The sequence below is a fragment of the Ochotona curzoniae genome, unplaced genomic scaffold (assembly GCF_017591425.1).
Source record: "Ochotona curzoniae isolate NIBS_2020 unplaced genomic scaffold, NIBS_Ocur_1.0 scaffold_4506, whole genome shotgun sequence".
Lineage (NCBI taxonomy): Eukaryota > Metazoa > Chordata > Mammalia > Lagomorpha > Ochotonidae > Ochotona > Ochotona curzoniae.
The window spans coordinates 6,621,602-6,638,027 of record NW_024467119.1 but is presented as its reverse complement, the minus strand read 5'-3'; the positions used below and the strand labels follow the sequence as shown (position 1 = coordinate 6,638,027).

Sequence of the window (16,426 nt, the reverse complement as noted above, 5' to 3'; positions counted from 1 at the left end):
ACATTTCAATAACCCAATCAGATTGATGTGAAAATATATAACCTGTCAAAATTTCATTCAAAGAGCTCATTAATACTGTCAATCAAAACTACATTGAGAACAATGCTATAAATCATTACTAGATTGACAATCGTAATGCTTCCTCATTTTAAATTACATTTATGAATACTGTATGACATGCAACCTTGGGGCAACAACACTCACTAAGAACACAATTAGGCAAAAAGCTTATTGATTACTTATTTCAATATTCACCAGGGGACAGAGCCCTTCTTGGCAATAAACTCTTAAGGAGAGAAAATTTGTTAAATTATTCAAAGTATTAACCCTAAAATTTCAAAAAGCAAAAGACTACAGTAATATAAGTTTTTCCCTAAGATATTGCCAAATAAAGATTTCAGTGAATGGGACAAAACAAAATAAATTACAGTTGCAAAGCACAAAAATCTTATCTAAAACGGTTTAGGATAAGATGTGTTAATACTTTAGAGGATGGGGCCAGGCACGATAGCATAGCAGCTAAAGTCCTCAACTTTAGCAAGCAGGGACCCCATATGGGCGCCGGTTCTAACCCCAGTGGCCCCGCTTCCCATCCAGCTCCCTGCTTGTGGCCAGGGGAAAGCAGCAGAGGATGGGCCAAAGCTTTGGGACCCTGCATCCATGTGGGAGACCCGGAAGAGGCTCCTGGCTCCTGGCTTCCAATTGGCTCAGCTCCAGCAGTTGCGGCCGCTTGGGGAGCGAACCAATGGACGGAAGATCTTCCTCTCTGTCTCTCCTGTTCTCTGCACATCCGCCTTTCCAATGAAAATAAAATAAATCTTAAAAAAAAAAAAAAAAAAAAGAAAAGGCGGATATACAGAGAGCAGAAGAGACAGAGAGGAAGATCTTCCGTCTGATTTACTCCCCAGGCGGCCGCAACGGCTGGATCTGAGCCAATCCAAAGCCAGGAGCCTCTTCCAGGTCTCCCACATGGGTGCAGGGTCCCAAAGCTTTGGGCCGTCCTCGACTGCTCTCCCGGGCCACAGGCAGGGAGCTGGAAGGGAAGCAGGGCTGCCGGGAGTAGAACCGGCGCCCATTTGGGATCCCGGGCATGCAAGGTGAGGACCTTAACCAGTGCGCCACCGCGCCAGGCCCATATCTGCCTTTTCAATAAAAATAAATAAATCCTTAAAAAAAATACTTAAAGAGGATGAAAATCCTTTTTGAAAAGCATATTTTAAGTTATAACTTTATTTTTTTAAAGATTATTTATTTTTATTGGAAAGGTAGATTTATAGAGAGGAGAGACAAAAGATTCGCCATTTGCTGATTCATTCTACAATGGAGCTGAGCCGATCTGAAGCCAGGAGCTTCTTCCAGATCTCCCATGAGGGTGCCACCCTGCCCTGCATCCCTAGGCCATGAGCAGGGAGCTGCATGGGAAATGGAGCAGCCAGGACATGAACCTGCATCCCTATGGGATGCCAGAGTTTAAAAGATGAGGATTTAGCCACTGAGCCATCATGTCAGGTCAAGTTCTAACTTTTAAATAATATTTAAAAATATATTTTAAAAGGAATATGTCCCCTTTCTTACAATCTCAGCTTAGGAACAGAGGGAGTAGAGCTTATTTCAAACATATAAAAACACTTCAAAGACAAAGCACAAGCAGACACAGAGAGAAGAATGTGTGAGGCAGGCTCCCATCGATGCACTGCCAGGGATATGCCATCGGCCTTTCTTAGCATCCCACGGCGTCAGGACACAAACTTCCCTTCACTAAACTGCTATATATTTGAACTCATTTTCAGTTTAGCACTTAGTTTTTTGTTGATGGCTTTATGTCCATTTCTTCCCAGAGTTTGAGTGGAAAAGGCTTATTTGTCCAGGCCCAGGTACTTGGAATAGTGCTAATGCTTCTGCATCAAGATGCACTGACTTAACGGAACGGACCATGAATCCTCAGAAGGCAAACAGCTCACTCACACATGTTCCCACTCCCTAATCTGTACACAACACATAAACAAACTCTGGAAATAATTATAGCATGTACTTAAACCAAAGATACCTCAAGCTACAATGGAGTTTAATACTATTGTTTTCAAAAGATCTGTTTCTTTTCACTTGAAAGGCAGAGTTATAGCACAAGAAGGAGACAGATCTTCCAAACACTGACTCACTCTGCAAATAGCTGTAACAGCCAGAACTGGGTTCTGCAGCAACCAGAACTTGAGCCCATACCCATATGGGATGCTGGCACTGCAGGCAGCAGTTTAACATATGGTACCACAATGCTGGCCCCACTTAATACTATTTTATACTCAAGTCTGAAATGCAGTTCTTTCCAAGGTAAACAAAATAAGTTTTATCCTTGGTTAATAAACGCTTAGAAACTCAATTTCTGCTTTGCTAATGACATACAGTATTTCAAAACCCAGGGAACTGAAGCCATGACCCCTTGATTGCCAATGATTAGGCTCCATACTCCACCTGTGTTACAGTTGGTCCTTCCCGTACCTTTGTTAGTCCTTCATATTTTCCGTAATCTGTGCTCTTCAGCCACTCCATCAGCTTGGCATATCGGAGCAAGTCTCTATGGAATGGATGATGATTGGGCAGAGTCAGTTCAATGGAGTGTTGGGCAAGCGTTGAACTCTGATCATGACCCTGGAGTAGATAAATAAGGAAATATAAGTAAATTAATATCACCAACAGTTCAAACACTGTCACAATTGAAAAATTCAAAACAATAACAGAATAAGAAAAATAAAAACCAAGTACTTACATGTCTTTTATCATCCTATGTAAATGCACTGAACACTACAAATACAAAGCAACCCTAAATAATGTAAGAACAGAGCTCAGAACTGAACTTCTTGGAAGCTATACCGCAGTAGGCATCTCTACTTTCAAATAAAAGGACTCTCAATGAATGACACAGTTAAATATATCCTGACAATGATACCACATCCAGCTTCTCATCCCACCTGCTGAAGCGGAACGGCGTGGATGCTTCTCTCATGCAATTACCAAACAAATAAACTGCAATTTATTAACTAAACTTGTCTCTCATACAACATGATATTATGACTTACTAAACAAATAAGCTTGATACCGACTACATTAAGCAGCACACTAAACAAGGAATGCTATTTACTGTAAACTGTTTACATTTATGGCATTCCTTTTGTGTCTACAATATTAAAAAAAAAAAACAGCTCAACACAGAATTTCAGCACTAGGAAGGATGACAAAAGCTATATGTCATGTTTTGCAGGATGACCCCTAGTAGTCACAACAGTCTAAAATTCACCATTAAATCCATTTCTTAAAGTAGGTACATAGCTGTTTCTAAACATGGCCAAGACTTCCGTGTAAATCAATCAGTAGGTTTTAACAGCCAATCTTAGGCAAATGATGACCTGAGTCCTGCTGCAAAAAACACATGTGGTAATTGAAGAAATGAAGGCTTTAAGCATCACTTTCATCAGATTCAAAAATTGCTACTGCCTGCCAGTTACTGGCACATTAAATAAGAAATCCGTCCAGTCCTCTTCTGAACCCTGTAACTCTCCTTCTGGGCTACAGGGGCGCAAAGCCACTGTCTGAGACCTGAAGCTGAAACATGAACCGAGTAGATTCCCTGAAGGAACACACATCCCAGCAAGCAAGGGGCAAAACAGGTCACGTATCATTTTGAAGTCATTTCTTGCCTTGACAGTTACAAGTTGATCTGTTCGAATTTTGGGAAAAAATGTACTAAAATAACAAAGACTATTGGCATTACGATCTTCCTGGTAAAGTTACTCAAAGTTAATTATAAACGTGTTATAATATTTTAAGAAGCATAATAGGGTTCGCTCCCTAAATGCTCACAATGGTTGCGACTGAGAAGGCCCTGACAGCAGCTGGGAACTTAGTCCACATCTCCCCTGTGAGTGGCAGGAACCCGAATAATGAACCGTAAGTGCTGCCTCCTACAATCTGCATTGGCGGGAAGATGGCATCAACAGTCAGAGCTGGGTCCCAGGGCGGTAGCTTAAGTCTTCACCTTGTAGATGCCCGGGATCCCACTGGGCGCGGGTTCTAATCCCAGCTGCTCCACATCTCATCCAGCTCCTTGCTTGTGGCCTGGGAAGGCAGTCTAGGTCAGTCCAAAGCCTTGGGACCCTGCACCCGAGTGGGAGACCCGGAAAAGGCTATGGGCTCCTGACTTCGGATCAGCTCATTTCTGGCTGTTTTATCCACTTGCGGAATGAACCAACAAACTGAAGATCTTTGTCTCTCCTCTCTGTAACTCTGACCTTCCAACATAAATAAATAAATCTTAAAAAAAAAAGCATAATAAATTTTAAAATTTTATGTACTTACTATGTATACATTACACAAAATAAGAATTTAGTCATCATGGTTTTTTTATAATTAGAGTATCTAGAAAGAAAACCTCCTAGTCCAGAGGGATAGAGTTCCCCACTGACGGAGAAGTCTCTTTACAACGAAGATCAGCACAGCCTCCCGCATTATCCGAGTTCCTTACCAAAGCTTCAAGCCAATCTGCTGAAAAATTTTATGTAACATTGTATCCTCACCTTAAAATGGAAATAAATGGTAAGAACATGCTACAGAAACTACATTAAAAATTGGCCTGAATAATCAATATACTTAAAAGATTTATCTGACCGATATCTAGTTAGGTACTTGGGAAACAGGACTAAAGATGCCAAGAAAATTTTGCAAAAATGCATTCATCAATTAAAAACCTCAACACTGAGAACCCAGAAGGTTCATGTTCACAGCTCCCCTAGATGCTATGTGTTGATGTATTATGGACACAGTTTGAAATCCTTTTCTGCAATTCTTTTTTTAAATATTTATTTTTATTGGAATATATACAGACAGGATAAGAGTCAGAGAGGAAGTTATTCTGTGTGCAGATTCACTCCCCAAGTGGCTGCAACTGCTGGAGCTGAACCAGTCCGAAGCCAGGAGCCAGGAGACTCTTCCAGCTCACTCCTGGGAATGCTGGGTTCCAAAGCGTTAGGCTGTCCTCTACTGCTTCCCCAGGTCACAAGCAGGGAGCTGGATGGGAAACAGGGTGGCCGGGACATGAACTAGTGTCCATACGGGTTCCTGGCACATGCAAGGCGAGGACTTTAGCCACCATGCTACTGTGTCAGGTCCTTTTTCTGTAATTCTAAACCACCTCTGAACTTGGCCCCAAATTCTGCAAACAGTTTGTTCCTAAAATCTGAAGATTTCTGAACACAACTGACTCAAGAGCTTTGAATGATCTTTTCTGGATGGCTAAATTGGCATAAATCAGTCATGTCCTCCAAGAGAATCTGTCTTATTTGGATTGCCCAGGCACCTACACCTTTTCCACGAAGTAAAAGCTCACAACACAACAAAGAAACTTAACATGAAAACACACAGATAAGACCGGTGGGCCAGGCTCTGCAGTGGCCACAGGTGCACGGAAACCTCACATTGCAGAAACGCTCGTCAGGTGCCGCTGCGGAGAGGATGCTCAGACGCAGGGATGCAGCACGAGCTGAGCCAATGACTTCACACTGTGCGTCTGCATCAGGTCCACTGAGTGCAGAAACTCTAATACACATAAATGCTTTCCAATTTTTAAAAATTAGATACTTTTTCTGTACCAAAGCAATCTTTTAAAAATTTCCTCAGTTATTTAACACTCAAAAAATACTGTTTATGTTCTCCACCACTATTTGCTCAGTTTATTCTGTTATTACATCATTTACTTCAGGGCCAGAAAGTTCTTCAATCACCAAAACCTGCTTTCTTGGAACACAACAATTAGCTCTTCCACATTTATTAGTTTTCAATGCTTTCTTATGAAAACAGAATTTTAACATCACAATCACCTGAAAACTTTCAATACAAAGAACATTATAATGATAGAGCATTACACTTAAATGGATTAAAGTTATTAGTATTAGCAAAAGGATTATATTTCAAAACAACTGCAGAATATAATAAAGCATTTACTATTTAAACTGCTTGATGTGATCATAAACATAGAATGTATCAGATCTCTAAGACATGCTTAAAGTTTCTTTTTATAATAAATGAACAAAAATCAACTCATCAAGTGACTGCTAACTTGTTCGTTCTCTATCAATTCTAACCTTCACAACAACTTGGCAAAATGCAGATATTTCTCTTCCTTCAAAAATATGGTCAAACTTTTTATGTAAACATATGAGGTTTCCCTAAGATTTTTTCTATGTTATAAAAACTTGGTTACTTTTACATTTCTACTAGAATGTACATTCCTTTAATTTGCAACAAAATTAGCTAATTTGAACACTTGACTACAGGAGGCAGGAGGCAGGAAGAGGGGAGAGAAAGCTTCCATTCCATGGTTCACAGCCAGGTCTGGGCCAGGCCAAGTCGGGAGTAAGAGACTCCGTGCAGTTCTCCACCTGGCATGGGCCACCACCTGCTGCATCCAGGCATCACAGCAGAGCAGCTCCAAGCTGGGACACTGACATTGTAAGCAGCAGTTTCACGCGCTGAGGCACAGCAATGGCCCCAGTATTTAACAGTCTTTCTTTGTAAATGTAAAAATCAATGTCTTGGTTAGTTTCCCAATTTTATTTCTCTGGTTTTCTAATTTGTGAATCCTACATAGACTGGGAATCCATGTTCCTTATTTTGTTATGTTGTACTCATCAGATTATTGTTCCTAATCTCAGTATAATATTTCTAATGGTTATAAGCCTAACTGCTTTGCATGAGCTCTGTTGGAGTCCTGCCTTACCTGTGATTCTCTGACTCAAACTCACTGTCACACTTGGGATGAATCCACAGTGCATGGTTAGCAGCTTTTATATACCTTGAGATGGAGCATCAAGTACATCAGTCTTGACCTCTCACAAGCATCTCTAGCCAAGAGCCGTTTCTCATCCTTACCACTGACAAGGAAAGTTCACAACAAGCATACAAGTAAAATCTGGTGACTGGCAGAGGAATGTACTGGATTGCATGACTGCATCTCCCGTGGTCACCTGACTCTCGCTATGTGGTCTGATTCACTGAATTCCACACACACAAAAACCTTTCTCTGCACCCTGGGACATCCTCTTCCACCTTCTTCAACATACTCTATGTTGTTGCAACATTCTGGTTTTGACCATGCATCATTCTCATGTAACAATGCACTTTAGAGTTGCAGAACTGGGAAGCATTCATTTTGAACAAAGCATTAGTTCACAAGGCAGGGAAGCAAAACCATAAATGACTACAGGTTATAGCTAACACTCAAGGTGCAAAAAGGACTATTGTGCATGGGCTGGCATTTCTGATCCCTTCTATAAATGTGCATAACTTCACTGTCAACAGGATCATTTTTAAGAAATGTGGAATCACAGAGAAATGACTGCTATTGATCTTACGTAAGGAAACATGTCAACTGGTATTTTCTGTGCGACTCCTAAGCTCATTTTTTCCTGATGCTTTTCGGTTCGAATCAAGTCTTGAGGGAGTTTGCTGACTTCCCCGACGCTTGCTCAGGTGGTTTTTCTTTACGTTCTCATAATCCCAGAAATACAACATTTAAACAGCTAGTGTGTCTGCCTGTCTCCCTTCCCTGTCCTAGAAGCGCCTTGGGGACAAAGTCAGCCTGCCCCTTGTGCCAGGTCAGTGTCAGCTCTGCACCTCCATCACTGGCCAATAAGCACTAAACAAATGAAGCAGTAAGTGCGCGAGTGAAAGAACAACAGGAGGAAAACAAGCAGAATGAAATCAAGTGCCCTTTTTGGGCCAAAACAAAGCAGCAATGGGACATTAAAACCAGCTACAAATACGGTTAATGGGTAGCTTAAATCAGTAACCTAGATTATACACTTGATCTTAGCCAAAGGCTGAGCAGCGATAAAGCTAGATTATAATGTGAAGATTTTGCTGCTAAGTTTAGCAAACTTTATAGGGGAAAAAAAATGCCGAGAAGAACCAGAGAAGCTTGAGCCAACTTTGATGTACTCACAGGAACCGAAAGAGAGTAGGACCTGTTACAGAGTTGAAGGAGGGCCTGAGTAAACTAATCAGAAATAAAACACAGTAAGTACACTTGTTCTAGAATACTGCAAGGTGTCAACAAAGAAAGAACCCAATGTTTCCAGATGGCATTATCCTGATGAACATTCCCTCCCAATTCTCTTCCCCAATAACCCTAACAAAATAAGTAATTTATCACACCAAATACTAAAATGCTCTCTATTCAAATCCCTCTAAATTACTCCTAATACTATTAATGTAACAGCATTGCCACATCCCTCATTGTAACATTCCTTTGCACATAAAATTATAGGCAAGGTGTTTATATAAACATCTGGAACATACAGTTGCTCTTTAGCTATTTCCCACAGGTATACGCTGTACTCTGTACAAGCAAGGAGAGCCCACAAAACAGTTAAACAAAAATCAAGTCCTGGTTCTCACCTCAACACATCGAAAAGTAAACAGGCCCTCTGGAAACATACAAATTTGAACTTATTTCTATAAATATCTACATGGAAAATGAGTTAATAATGAGTTATTTATTTGATTCTTAGGATCACAGAATTTCAGCTGAAAGCAGTTCATCTGTCTACCTAATACCAAAGACGCATCTGTGCACAGATATGCACATATTTCAAAATCTCAAATTTAAAAAATGAGGGAATCCATTTCAATTGCAACTGTGGTTTACTGTGAGAATTTAAAGTAACACACAGATAAGCCATAGAACATGCCTGCTTCAACAGTGGGTTAAATTACCTGCTGAACAAAAACGTTGTTGAGGTGGTTGGCCAGCCTGCGGGCAAAGTGCTCCCTGAGGTCCCTGAAGCGCTGCTGCTGCTGCTGGACCGCCAGGAGCAGGTCGTGGCCTGAAACATCAACAGTGCTTCCTCAGTGGTTTAACTGGCTTATTCTTTTGCCTTATAATAAAGTAGCACAGCGGTTCTCTCGGCTGAGCGTCACCTGCAGGCGGTGAGGGACGTGCACGACTGGCCACGTGTGCCAGGACAGGCCTGGTGACCCCGACACGCACTCCAGTCTCAAGCCCGCAGTCTGGGAGAACCCTGCGTTGCTGCCTGCTCCATCAAAGCACCCTGCTTGTGCTGCTAGGTTCTCGGGACAGGACTAAAGAAGGCTCGTACTGTTGACTAGAGTCAGCAGTTTGCAATCAGAAAGGACTAAAATGAGGACTTTTTAAAAAGTTGGCAGACTCACTGGAAGTCCGGTGAAACTCCTTTGAGTCTCCATCATTGCTTGTTCTACGCTGCCGGCTGTGTGAATCCCATCAGACTCTTCCCCCTGTTACAGGCTGAGGGAGCCTGGATCCCCTGGTGTGAGCCCTGAGCCACCTGGTCTGAGGGTACCCAGGCCGAGGGGAACCTCCAGTGCGATCCCCCACCGGGAGCTGCGACCCACCTGGTCTGAGGGACACACTCATGCATTGCAGCAGGGCGTCAGCGGCGTTGGTGCAGGCCTCGATGCCTCGGGACGAAGCCAGGTCACCTTCCTGGAGCGCCTTCACGTGCCCTTTGGCCAAGTCCATGTGGTTCTGAAACATGTGCACACACACTTCTGGGAAAACGGACAGGCAAGCTGCTACTGAATCCTGTCACCTGGTGCTTGGAATTATTTTAAGATCTGCTCGCAAGCAGGAATCAGGACTTTTTCTGCTGCTGCTGATAGATCATTACACTTACCACCAGGAACTCGATCTCCGAGAGCAGTTTCACATTGTTGGTGTTACTGAGGTGGATCAGGTGGTTGCTCTCAGAGATCTGGTCCATCTGTTCTTTCACACTCTGCAGCATTTCCTCGTAACTGCTCAGCTTTAATTCAATCTGGTCCACCTCCTTTAGAGCCTCATCCAGCAGCTTCATCAGGATGTTGACTTGCTTTTCAGAAGCCATTATTGACTGGATGTTGGCCTAGAAAAATAAAAGCAAACCAACGTGTAAGAGGAGTATACAGATGAGCTGTTCTAGAGCCCAATACAGCAGCCTAGTAACTAAAGTCCTTGCTTTGAATGTGCCATATGGGCACCAGTTCATGCCCTGGCTGCTCCACTTTCCATCCAGCTCCCTGCTTGTGACTTGGAAAAGCAGTCCAGGACAGCCCAAGGTCTTGGGACCCTGAAACTGTGGGAGATCCGAAAGAAGCTCCTGGCTCCTGGCTTCAGACCAGCTCAGTTCCTGCCATTGCAGCCACTTGGGGAGTGAATTAATGGATGGAAGATCTTCCTCTGTGCTCTCCTTTTCTCTGTAAATCTGCTTCACTGTGACACAGCATTTCACAGCAATGCCCTGGCTTCTCTATCAGGATTTTGTGTTTCCGTAGTTTGCACAGGTGAGTTCCATCAGCACAAAGGGCACATTTTCAGCCCTGGATGTTTAGGGGCATAAGGCCATGTCATCCTAATCTTTCTTCCATTTTTACCAGCTATAGAAAAAAATCCTTTAGTTCTTACAAGAAACCCTAAATGAATACAGAATGCTTTACATACTATCTTTTTTCTTTAAAGATTCATTTTTATTATTTTTTATTGGAAAGGCAGATATACAGAGAGGAGAGACAGAGAGGAAGATCTTCCGGCCGATGATTCACTCCCCAAGTGAGCGCAACGGCCGATACTATGCCGATCCGAAGCCAAGAACCTCTTCCGGGTCTCCCACGCGGGTGCAGGTTCCCAAAGCTTTGGGCTGTCCTCGACTGCTTTCCCGGGCCACAGGCAGGGAGCTGGAAGGGAAGCGGGGCTGCTGGGATTAGAACCGGCGCCCATATGGGATCCTGGGCATGCAAGGTGAGGACCTTAGCTGGTGCGCCACTGCGCCGGGCCCTACATACTGTCTTAACTGAAAGGGTAGTAGTAGTATGCCAGACTTTGAAGGATACATGGGGCTAATTTCAAATCATAACACAACTGGTAGTGGCAGGATGTGGATGTACGTAGCATCTTTTTTCTTTTTTTTTGCTCATTGGCAGCAATTTTTTTTAAAGGCAAAGCAGGAACAGACCAGTAAGTCCTTACCAAGCTTTTCTAAGATTCTGGTATCAATCTTGAACTCTCTGAAACAAAGAAGCTGCCAAATTCAAATTAAAACTGCAAAGCCATCTGATGACCTGAGATACACACAGCATACGTGATCTCTTCCAGGTTTAGTTTCCACGGAGTTTTGTAAACTTGTAAGCTTAGAATATGCACATAAGCTGAGTATGAGTCAGATCATACCAAAAGTCTGAAGGTCTTTAAAATGCCCTTTATTCCCTGAAGCATTTCTGAAATACTCACTTTTTCTTAAGAACAAAACAAACAAAACAGCCCTAATGTGTGTTGCTCTAGTGTTCCCTCAGCTCGTTGACGCTGTGTGTGCGTGCAAAGCGACAGCTTGGCTCTAAGACAACACGGCAGGGACGCCAGGGCGCTTTTCGGCCTGGCCTGCCTGTCTTCAGCTCACTTCACGCTTCCTTTGTGGAAGAGATCTTTCCTTTATTTTAGCTTCACTGCTTTCTATCCAATTTGGCCCTTTTTGCAAACGTGCTCTCACTTCACACTGAGCTACACTGAGGTGGTCCAGGGGAGGAGGTGCCCCAAGAAGGAGGTGTCCAGGCAAGGGGGGGTCACCCCTGGGATGCTGACTTTGGCTGCTCTTCCACTTCCATCATAACCCTCCCCAAACCCACAACCTCAGCTTACTGCCTTCACAGCTGTGCAACAGAAATGGTTCTATCTTTGACACAAGAACAGCACAAAACAGGCTGAACACATCTCTGATAGTCGAGGAAACAAAGAAAAACTAAAACAAGATGGCGTCTGCTCCCAGTCAGCATGTGCATTGCTAAAAAGACAAACAAAAAGACAAATAAAAGTTGCTGAGAATGGTACAAAGAGGAACTCTGCTACATTTTGGGTAGGAATATAATGTAGTACAGCTACTAGCAGCATGGGGAGGCAGTCCTCAAAAACCTGGGAATGCAGGTAACACACGATCTCCACACCCCACTGCCAGGCTGTCAAGCTGCAACACCGTCCACAGTCACGAAGAGGCAGGCAACCTCCCCTTTCTGCAGACAGCACGGGCACACCTTCTCACGGCAGTACTGCTCAGCCACCTGTCTTCCGGCAACCAGGACGGAGCTGGGGCATACTCTAAGTGAAATGAGCCGGACGAGACAAGCCTGCGTGCCCTCACTTGGTGAGCAAGCTCTGAAGGCTCATCTCAGAACAGCGGTCTCCAGCGGCTAGGAAGGGAAGGGCAGGACAGCATGGTAACTCCTGTTCTACAACACAGTACTGTGACTACAGGGGACAACTGTGCTCTTCAAAACGGCCAGCACACACGAGTCTGAGTTCTCAACATGAAGAAATTATGTCTGAGATGCCAGTTACCCTGATTTGATGACATATTGTGTATATGTCTTGAAACGTCACTGTCTAGCCCGTTAACCACCAGTTATTTTACATTAATTAAAAATGCGAAACCTTTTAGAAGAACAAAGAGTAATGAAAAACTGGTGGCAGCTGATGCTGTGTGTGAAGAGCAGTACTCACGCTCTGAGGGCTTGGGTGCTAAGGCAGTGAAGCATAAACACCACCGGCCGCCTCCACCTTCCGCCCAGCACACGTTCACAGGGCATGAGGAGTCTTACCCCGTCCAGCACCTGCAGCTCTCTGGACAGTTTCTCCGCAAAGGCCTCGGCGTTGGAGATGGCGTATTCACAGCCTTCCATCATGATTTCAATGTCCTGTTCTTCTCTTGCATTCAGCTCCTGGTATTCATCCACGGCTTCCTCATCACCTCCCGTCACACTCTGATTCTCTCCACTCGGAACAGATTCTTCAATAGGGCGAAAAGTCAAAATAAAACGGTCACAAAGGGGGAAGGATTGTAATGGAGAATTTATACCTAGTTTGTAAGGTCAATTATAGGCATAGGGCACATTTAGTGGCTGAAAAATAGAAAACTGTGATTCAAAATACATAAATAAAATCCAGCAGAACTTATGTTTACAAAGAGTTACATATGTTAATAAATGCTAAAAATAACAAAGAGCATGCAGACTAACTTATCAACTTGTAAGTATTAAGATAAAAATTAATCACAAACTTGACACAAAACACAGAAACGTGCAAACACGAACCTACATCCCGCCTGAGGTAGTGCTTGGTCTAACAAACTTTTCAACAAAACAATTAACTTCCTTTTTATTCCAGGTAAAATTTCCTTTTGGCATTTTGCTCTCTTTTCTCTGACCTACTCCATTTATTTTCCAAACAATGTTTTAACTGAAATGAAAAATGTATCTACAATCCACAGTTTTGGACACTGAAAAAGATACTCCTGGGCCCAGGAGCTTTGTGGTTAGGGAGCACTGCCCGTGTCAGAACAGCTGGTTTGACGCTCGGCTCTGGCTCCTTTCTCTAGACTGCAGTCCAGCAACTGGTGGTGCTGATGCGAGTAACAAGGGCCTGCCAGCCCGGACAGCAGCTAACCCCAAGCCCTGGCCTTGCCCTGACCCAGCCCTGTCCACTGCAGGAACTGCAGAGTCACACGAGCACTTGGGCGTACTCTCTCCGACTCTCTTGCAGCTTCTCAGTCATTTCTATAAAGAAAGCATTAACGAAACTTCCACTTCTTTGCTTGAAAAATTTCACACGCACTGACAAAATTTCTGTAAATGTGCTATGGCTCTCTCAACTAAATGAGCAATAACAACTTGACTGTGAAAATGCAGAAATTAAACAAAAGACCAAGAATTTAAGTAGAAAATGTTTTCTAGATAAAATGTTTCAGTTAGTTTTTATTGAGAGAATACACTATCATCTGGACATTTTATACAAAGCCTGCGACCAGGAGAGGTCAATGAAAGATTATTTTTATCCCTTAAAGGTTGTTTTACTACTCTAAGGCTATTGATTTTTATAGACTTGATGGGACATGACTTAAATCACAAACTCTGAATGATTCCAGTATTGTTTTGTATGACAACTAATAAATACACTCACTATAATTATGTTAATCTGTTCCACAACAAAAAACAGCTAACTTAAAATAACAGATGATTGATTTACTATAAAGAATGCTGACAAGATAGGAAGATGGAGGTAACATCCCAGAAAAAGGAGTAGAGAGAGAGCTAAAACTTCTGGTACAGACATTACAAATCGCAGAACACAGAGGAGTGCTGTATGAGGCTTTGCAAGCCTCCTGTGCCTTGAGTCCACTGAGGTCACACGCTGTCCTGGGACTGCTTGAAGCCACGGGAGGTCAGGGACTTCACCAACCACCGTTCTGCTCCTTACACACACAGGCACTTACGTCATCGTGACAAGCGCTCCAGCGGAATTTTCCCTCCTACAGACTGGGTCATTGCAAGCCAATGGCAGGCATCATCATTGACGCTATTGCAAACACATTTGTTCAGTATAAATTTGCCCCTGTACACAATTTCATAAAATATGTCCCAATAGTATATAGCAGCAGCAAGTAATAAAAACACATGGAATAGAATAAGAAAAGGTGTTACGCACCTTCTGTAACTTTAGGCAGTTCTGGAGAGTAAAGGTATGAAAGAAGCAGAGGAAAGCAAGCAGAGTATTAGCTGGGGAGACAAGTACACAGGCTTACACTTTAAATACTACCCAATCTCATTCGAATTTCATGCTAAGTTAAGGTTCAAAAGACAACATCAACATCAGCTACAAAGTGGAAAGATCCACAGGAGCTGAAGTCCCTAGACCCATTTTTTCTCACTCATTTTCTGGGAGTGACTGAAAGTGCAGTTCTCTCATGAGCAGGACCCTCAGAGCATGCCCCACATCGGGCACCCTGGGGATGCCAGGTGGCTGCCCTCCATGCCAGGGTGCAGAGGCCTCTGGCAGGCTTTGTGTGGCTTCTCTCCCCTCCTTTCCCAGGTACAGGAAGGAAAAAAGAGAACGTGGAAACGGTGATCTCACCCACCTTCCTGCAGCCCTTGGCCCTTATTACCCTAATCAACGATGTAGAAATCAACAAAAATAAAAATGATTACAAATGCAGTTCTTCATTTTTCAGTCTTTCAGGAAACACCAGCACTAGTCACTGGAGATCACTGGGAAACATGCCATCTCTGGGATTACTCTAAGGTCAGCTGTGCCTTGTACATCCATTACAGTCACTGTCACTCAGGACTCCAACACTTGACCCAGACATTCCCTCACAAAGGATTAGTTACAAAACACTGTTACAAAGGACAAGGTTGAGGCAAGTTAAAAAAAAACAGATGCACATCAGTTTAAGCTGACACTGAAGGATTCAAGTCAAAGATTTCATTCCAGACCTAGCTGCAAATAAAAGAATGAAAAGGACAAAAAACCAAAACTTCAACTGTTAACAAAGTCCTCTGTAAAAAACCCACATTCTGTTGAAAAGTTCCATTATTTAATGCAAACATTCAACTGTCACCAATAAAGACGACTGAAATGGGGTTGGTGGCAGGTTGAGCTGCTCCTGAAATGCCAGCACTCTGCCTGCCACGTGAGCATCCCACACGGGGACCGGCTGGAGTCCCAGCCCTTCCACTCCTGACCCAGCGGTCTGGGGGAGCAATGAACATGGTCCAAGCGCTTGGCCCTGCACCTATGGCAGCTCCTGGATTCAGCTGGGCCCGGCCATTGGAGGTGTGAGTCAGCAGACGGAAGATCTCTGTCTCTCACCATCCTCTCTAGAGCTCCACCTTTCAAATAAAAATAAATAAATAACAAAGAGGAAAAAAAACCCTATCAAAGTTGCCAGTTAGTGTTTACAATAAGAATATTCTCTCTTCCTTAAACGATTATTTAATCTTATGCTGTGTTTTCAAAGGCCAGTTTTGCTTTGTTTTAAAGATTTTTTTATTTAACAGAAAAGCAGTTACAGGGAGACAATCTTCCACTGATTGGTCTACTCCCCAAATGGACACAGGGCTGGGGCTAGGCCAGGTTAAAGCCAGAAGCTTCTGGGTTTTCCACACATGTGACAGGGGCCCAACCACTTGAGTTATCTTCCTTTGCTTTGCCAGGTTAACAGCAGAGAGCTGGACTGGAAGAGGAAAGCTGGGACTCAACCAGCACCCATATAGTATGCTCACACAGTGCAGGAACAGGCTTAACCTACCATGCCCCTAAAACAAATTTTCGGACATTAAAAATCTATTCCCTGAACTCCCCTAAACCAAGTCATTATCTGCTTATTACAATCAAACTGACATTTTCACAGATATTCTTAGTATTCTTAAAACTTACCTAGGGTTAATGTCTATAAATGTGAAATGTTTACACATTTGTTCTATGCCAAAACAAACAAACAAACAAACCCCACCCTTTTAAAAAGGCTACGTATTTCATTCTCAAAAATGACAATATGTTTCTTGTTTATTTAGGTAGTATTTTTTAATGAGGTAGATTTTT

At 43.1% G+C, this 16,426-nt stretch overlaps 1 protein-coding gene across 6 annotated transcripts in view; it reads right to left on the bottom strand.

Moving 5' to 3' along the window:
* Positions 1 to 16,426, bottom strand: part of EXOC1 (exocyst complex component 1) — a 51,000-nt gene that overhangs the window by 24,457 nt on the left and 10,117 nt on the right. For 3 of the 6 annotated variants that reach the window (XM_040967412.1, XM_040967414.1, XM_040967413.1), the window contains 6 exons: positions 12,649 to 12,836; positions 9,702 to 9,929; positions 9,421 to 9,553; positions 8,764 to 8,873; positions 7,991 to 8,044; positions 2,497 to 2,646 (listed from right to left, as the gene is read on the bottom strand). In XM_040967412.1, the coding sequence (XP_040823346.1) occupies positions 2,497 to 2,646; positions 7,991 to 8,044; positions 8,764 to 8,873; positions 9,421 to 9,553; positions 9,702 to 9,929; positions 12,649 to 12,836 (863 nt within the window). Of the gene's footprint in view, positions 1 to 2,496; positions 2,647 to 7,990; positions 8,045 to 8,763; positions 8,874 to 9,420; positions 9,554 to 9,701; positions 9,930 to 12,648; positions 12,837 to 14,530; positions 14,552 to 16,426 lie in introns of all 6 variants that reach the window. The other 3 variants (XM_040967415.1, XM_040967417.1, XM_040967416.1) reach the window with 2 other exon arrangements.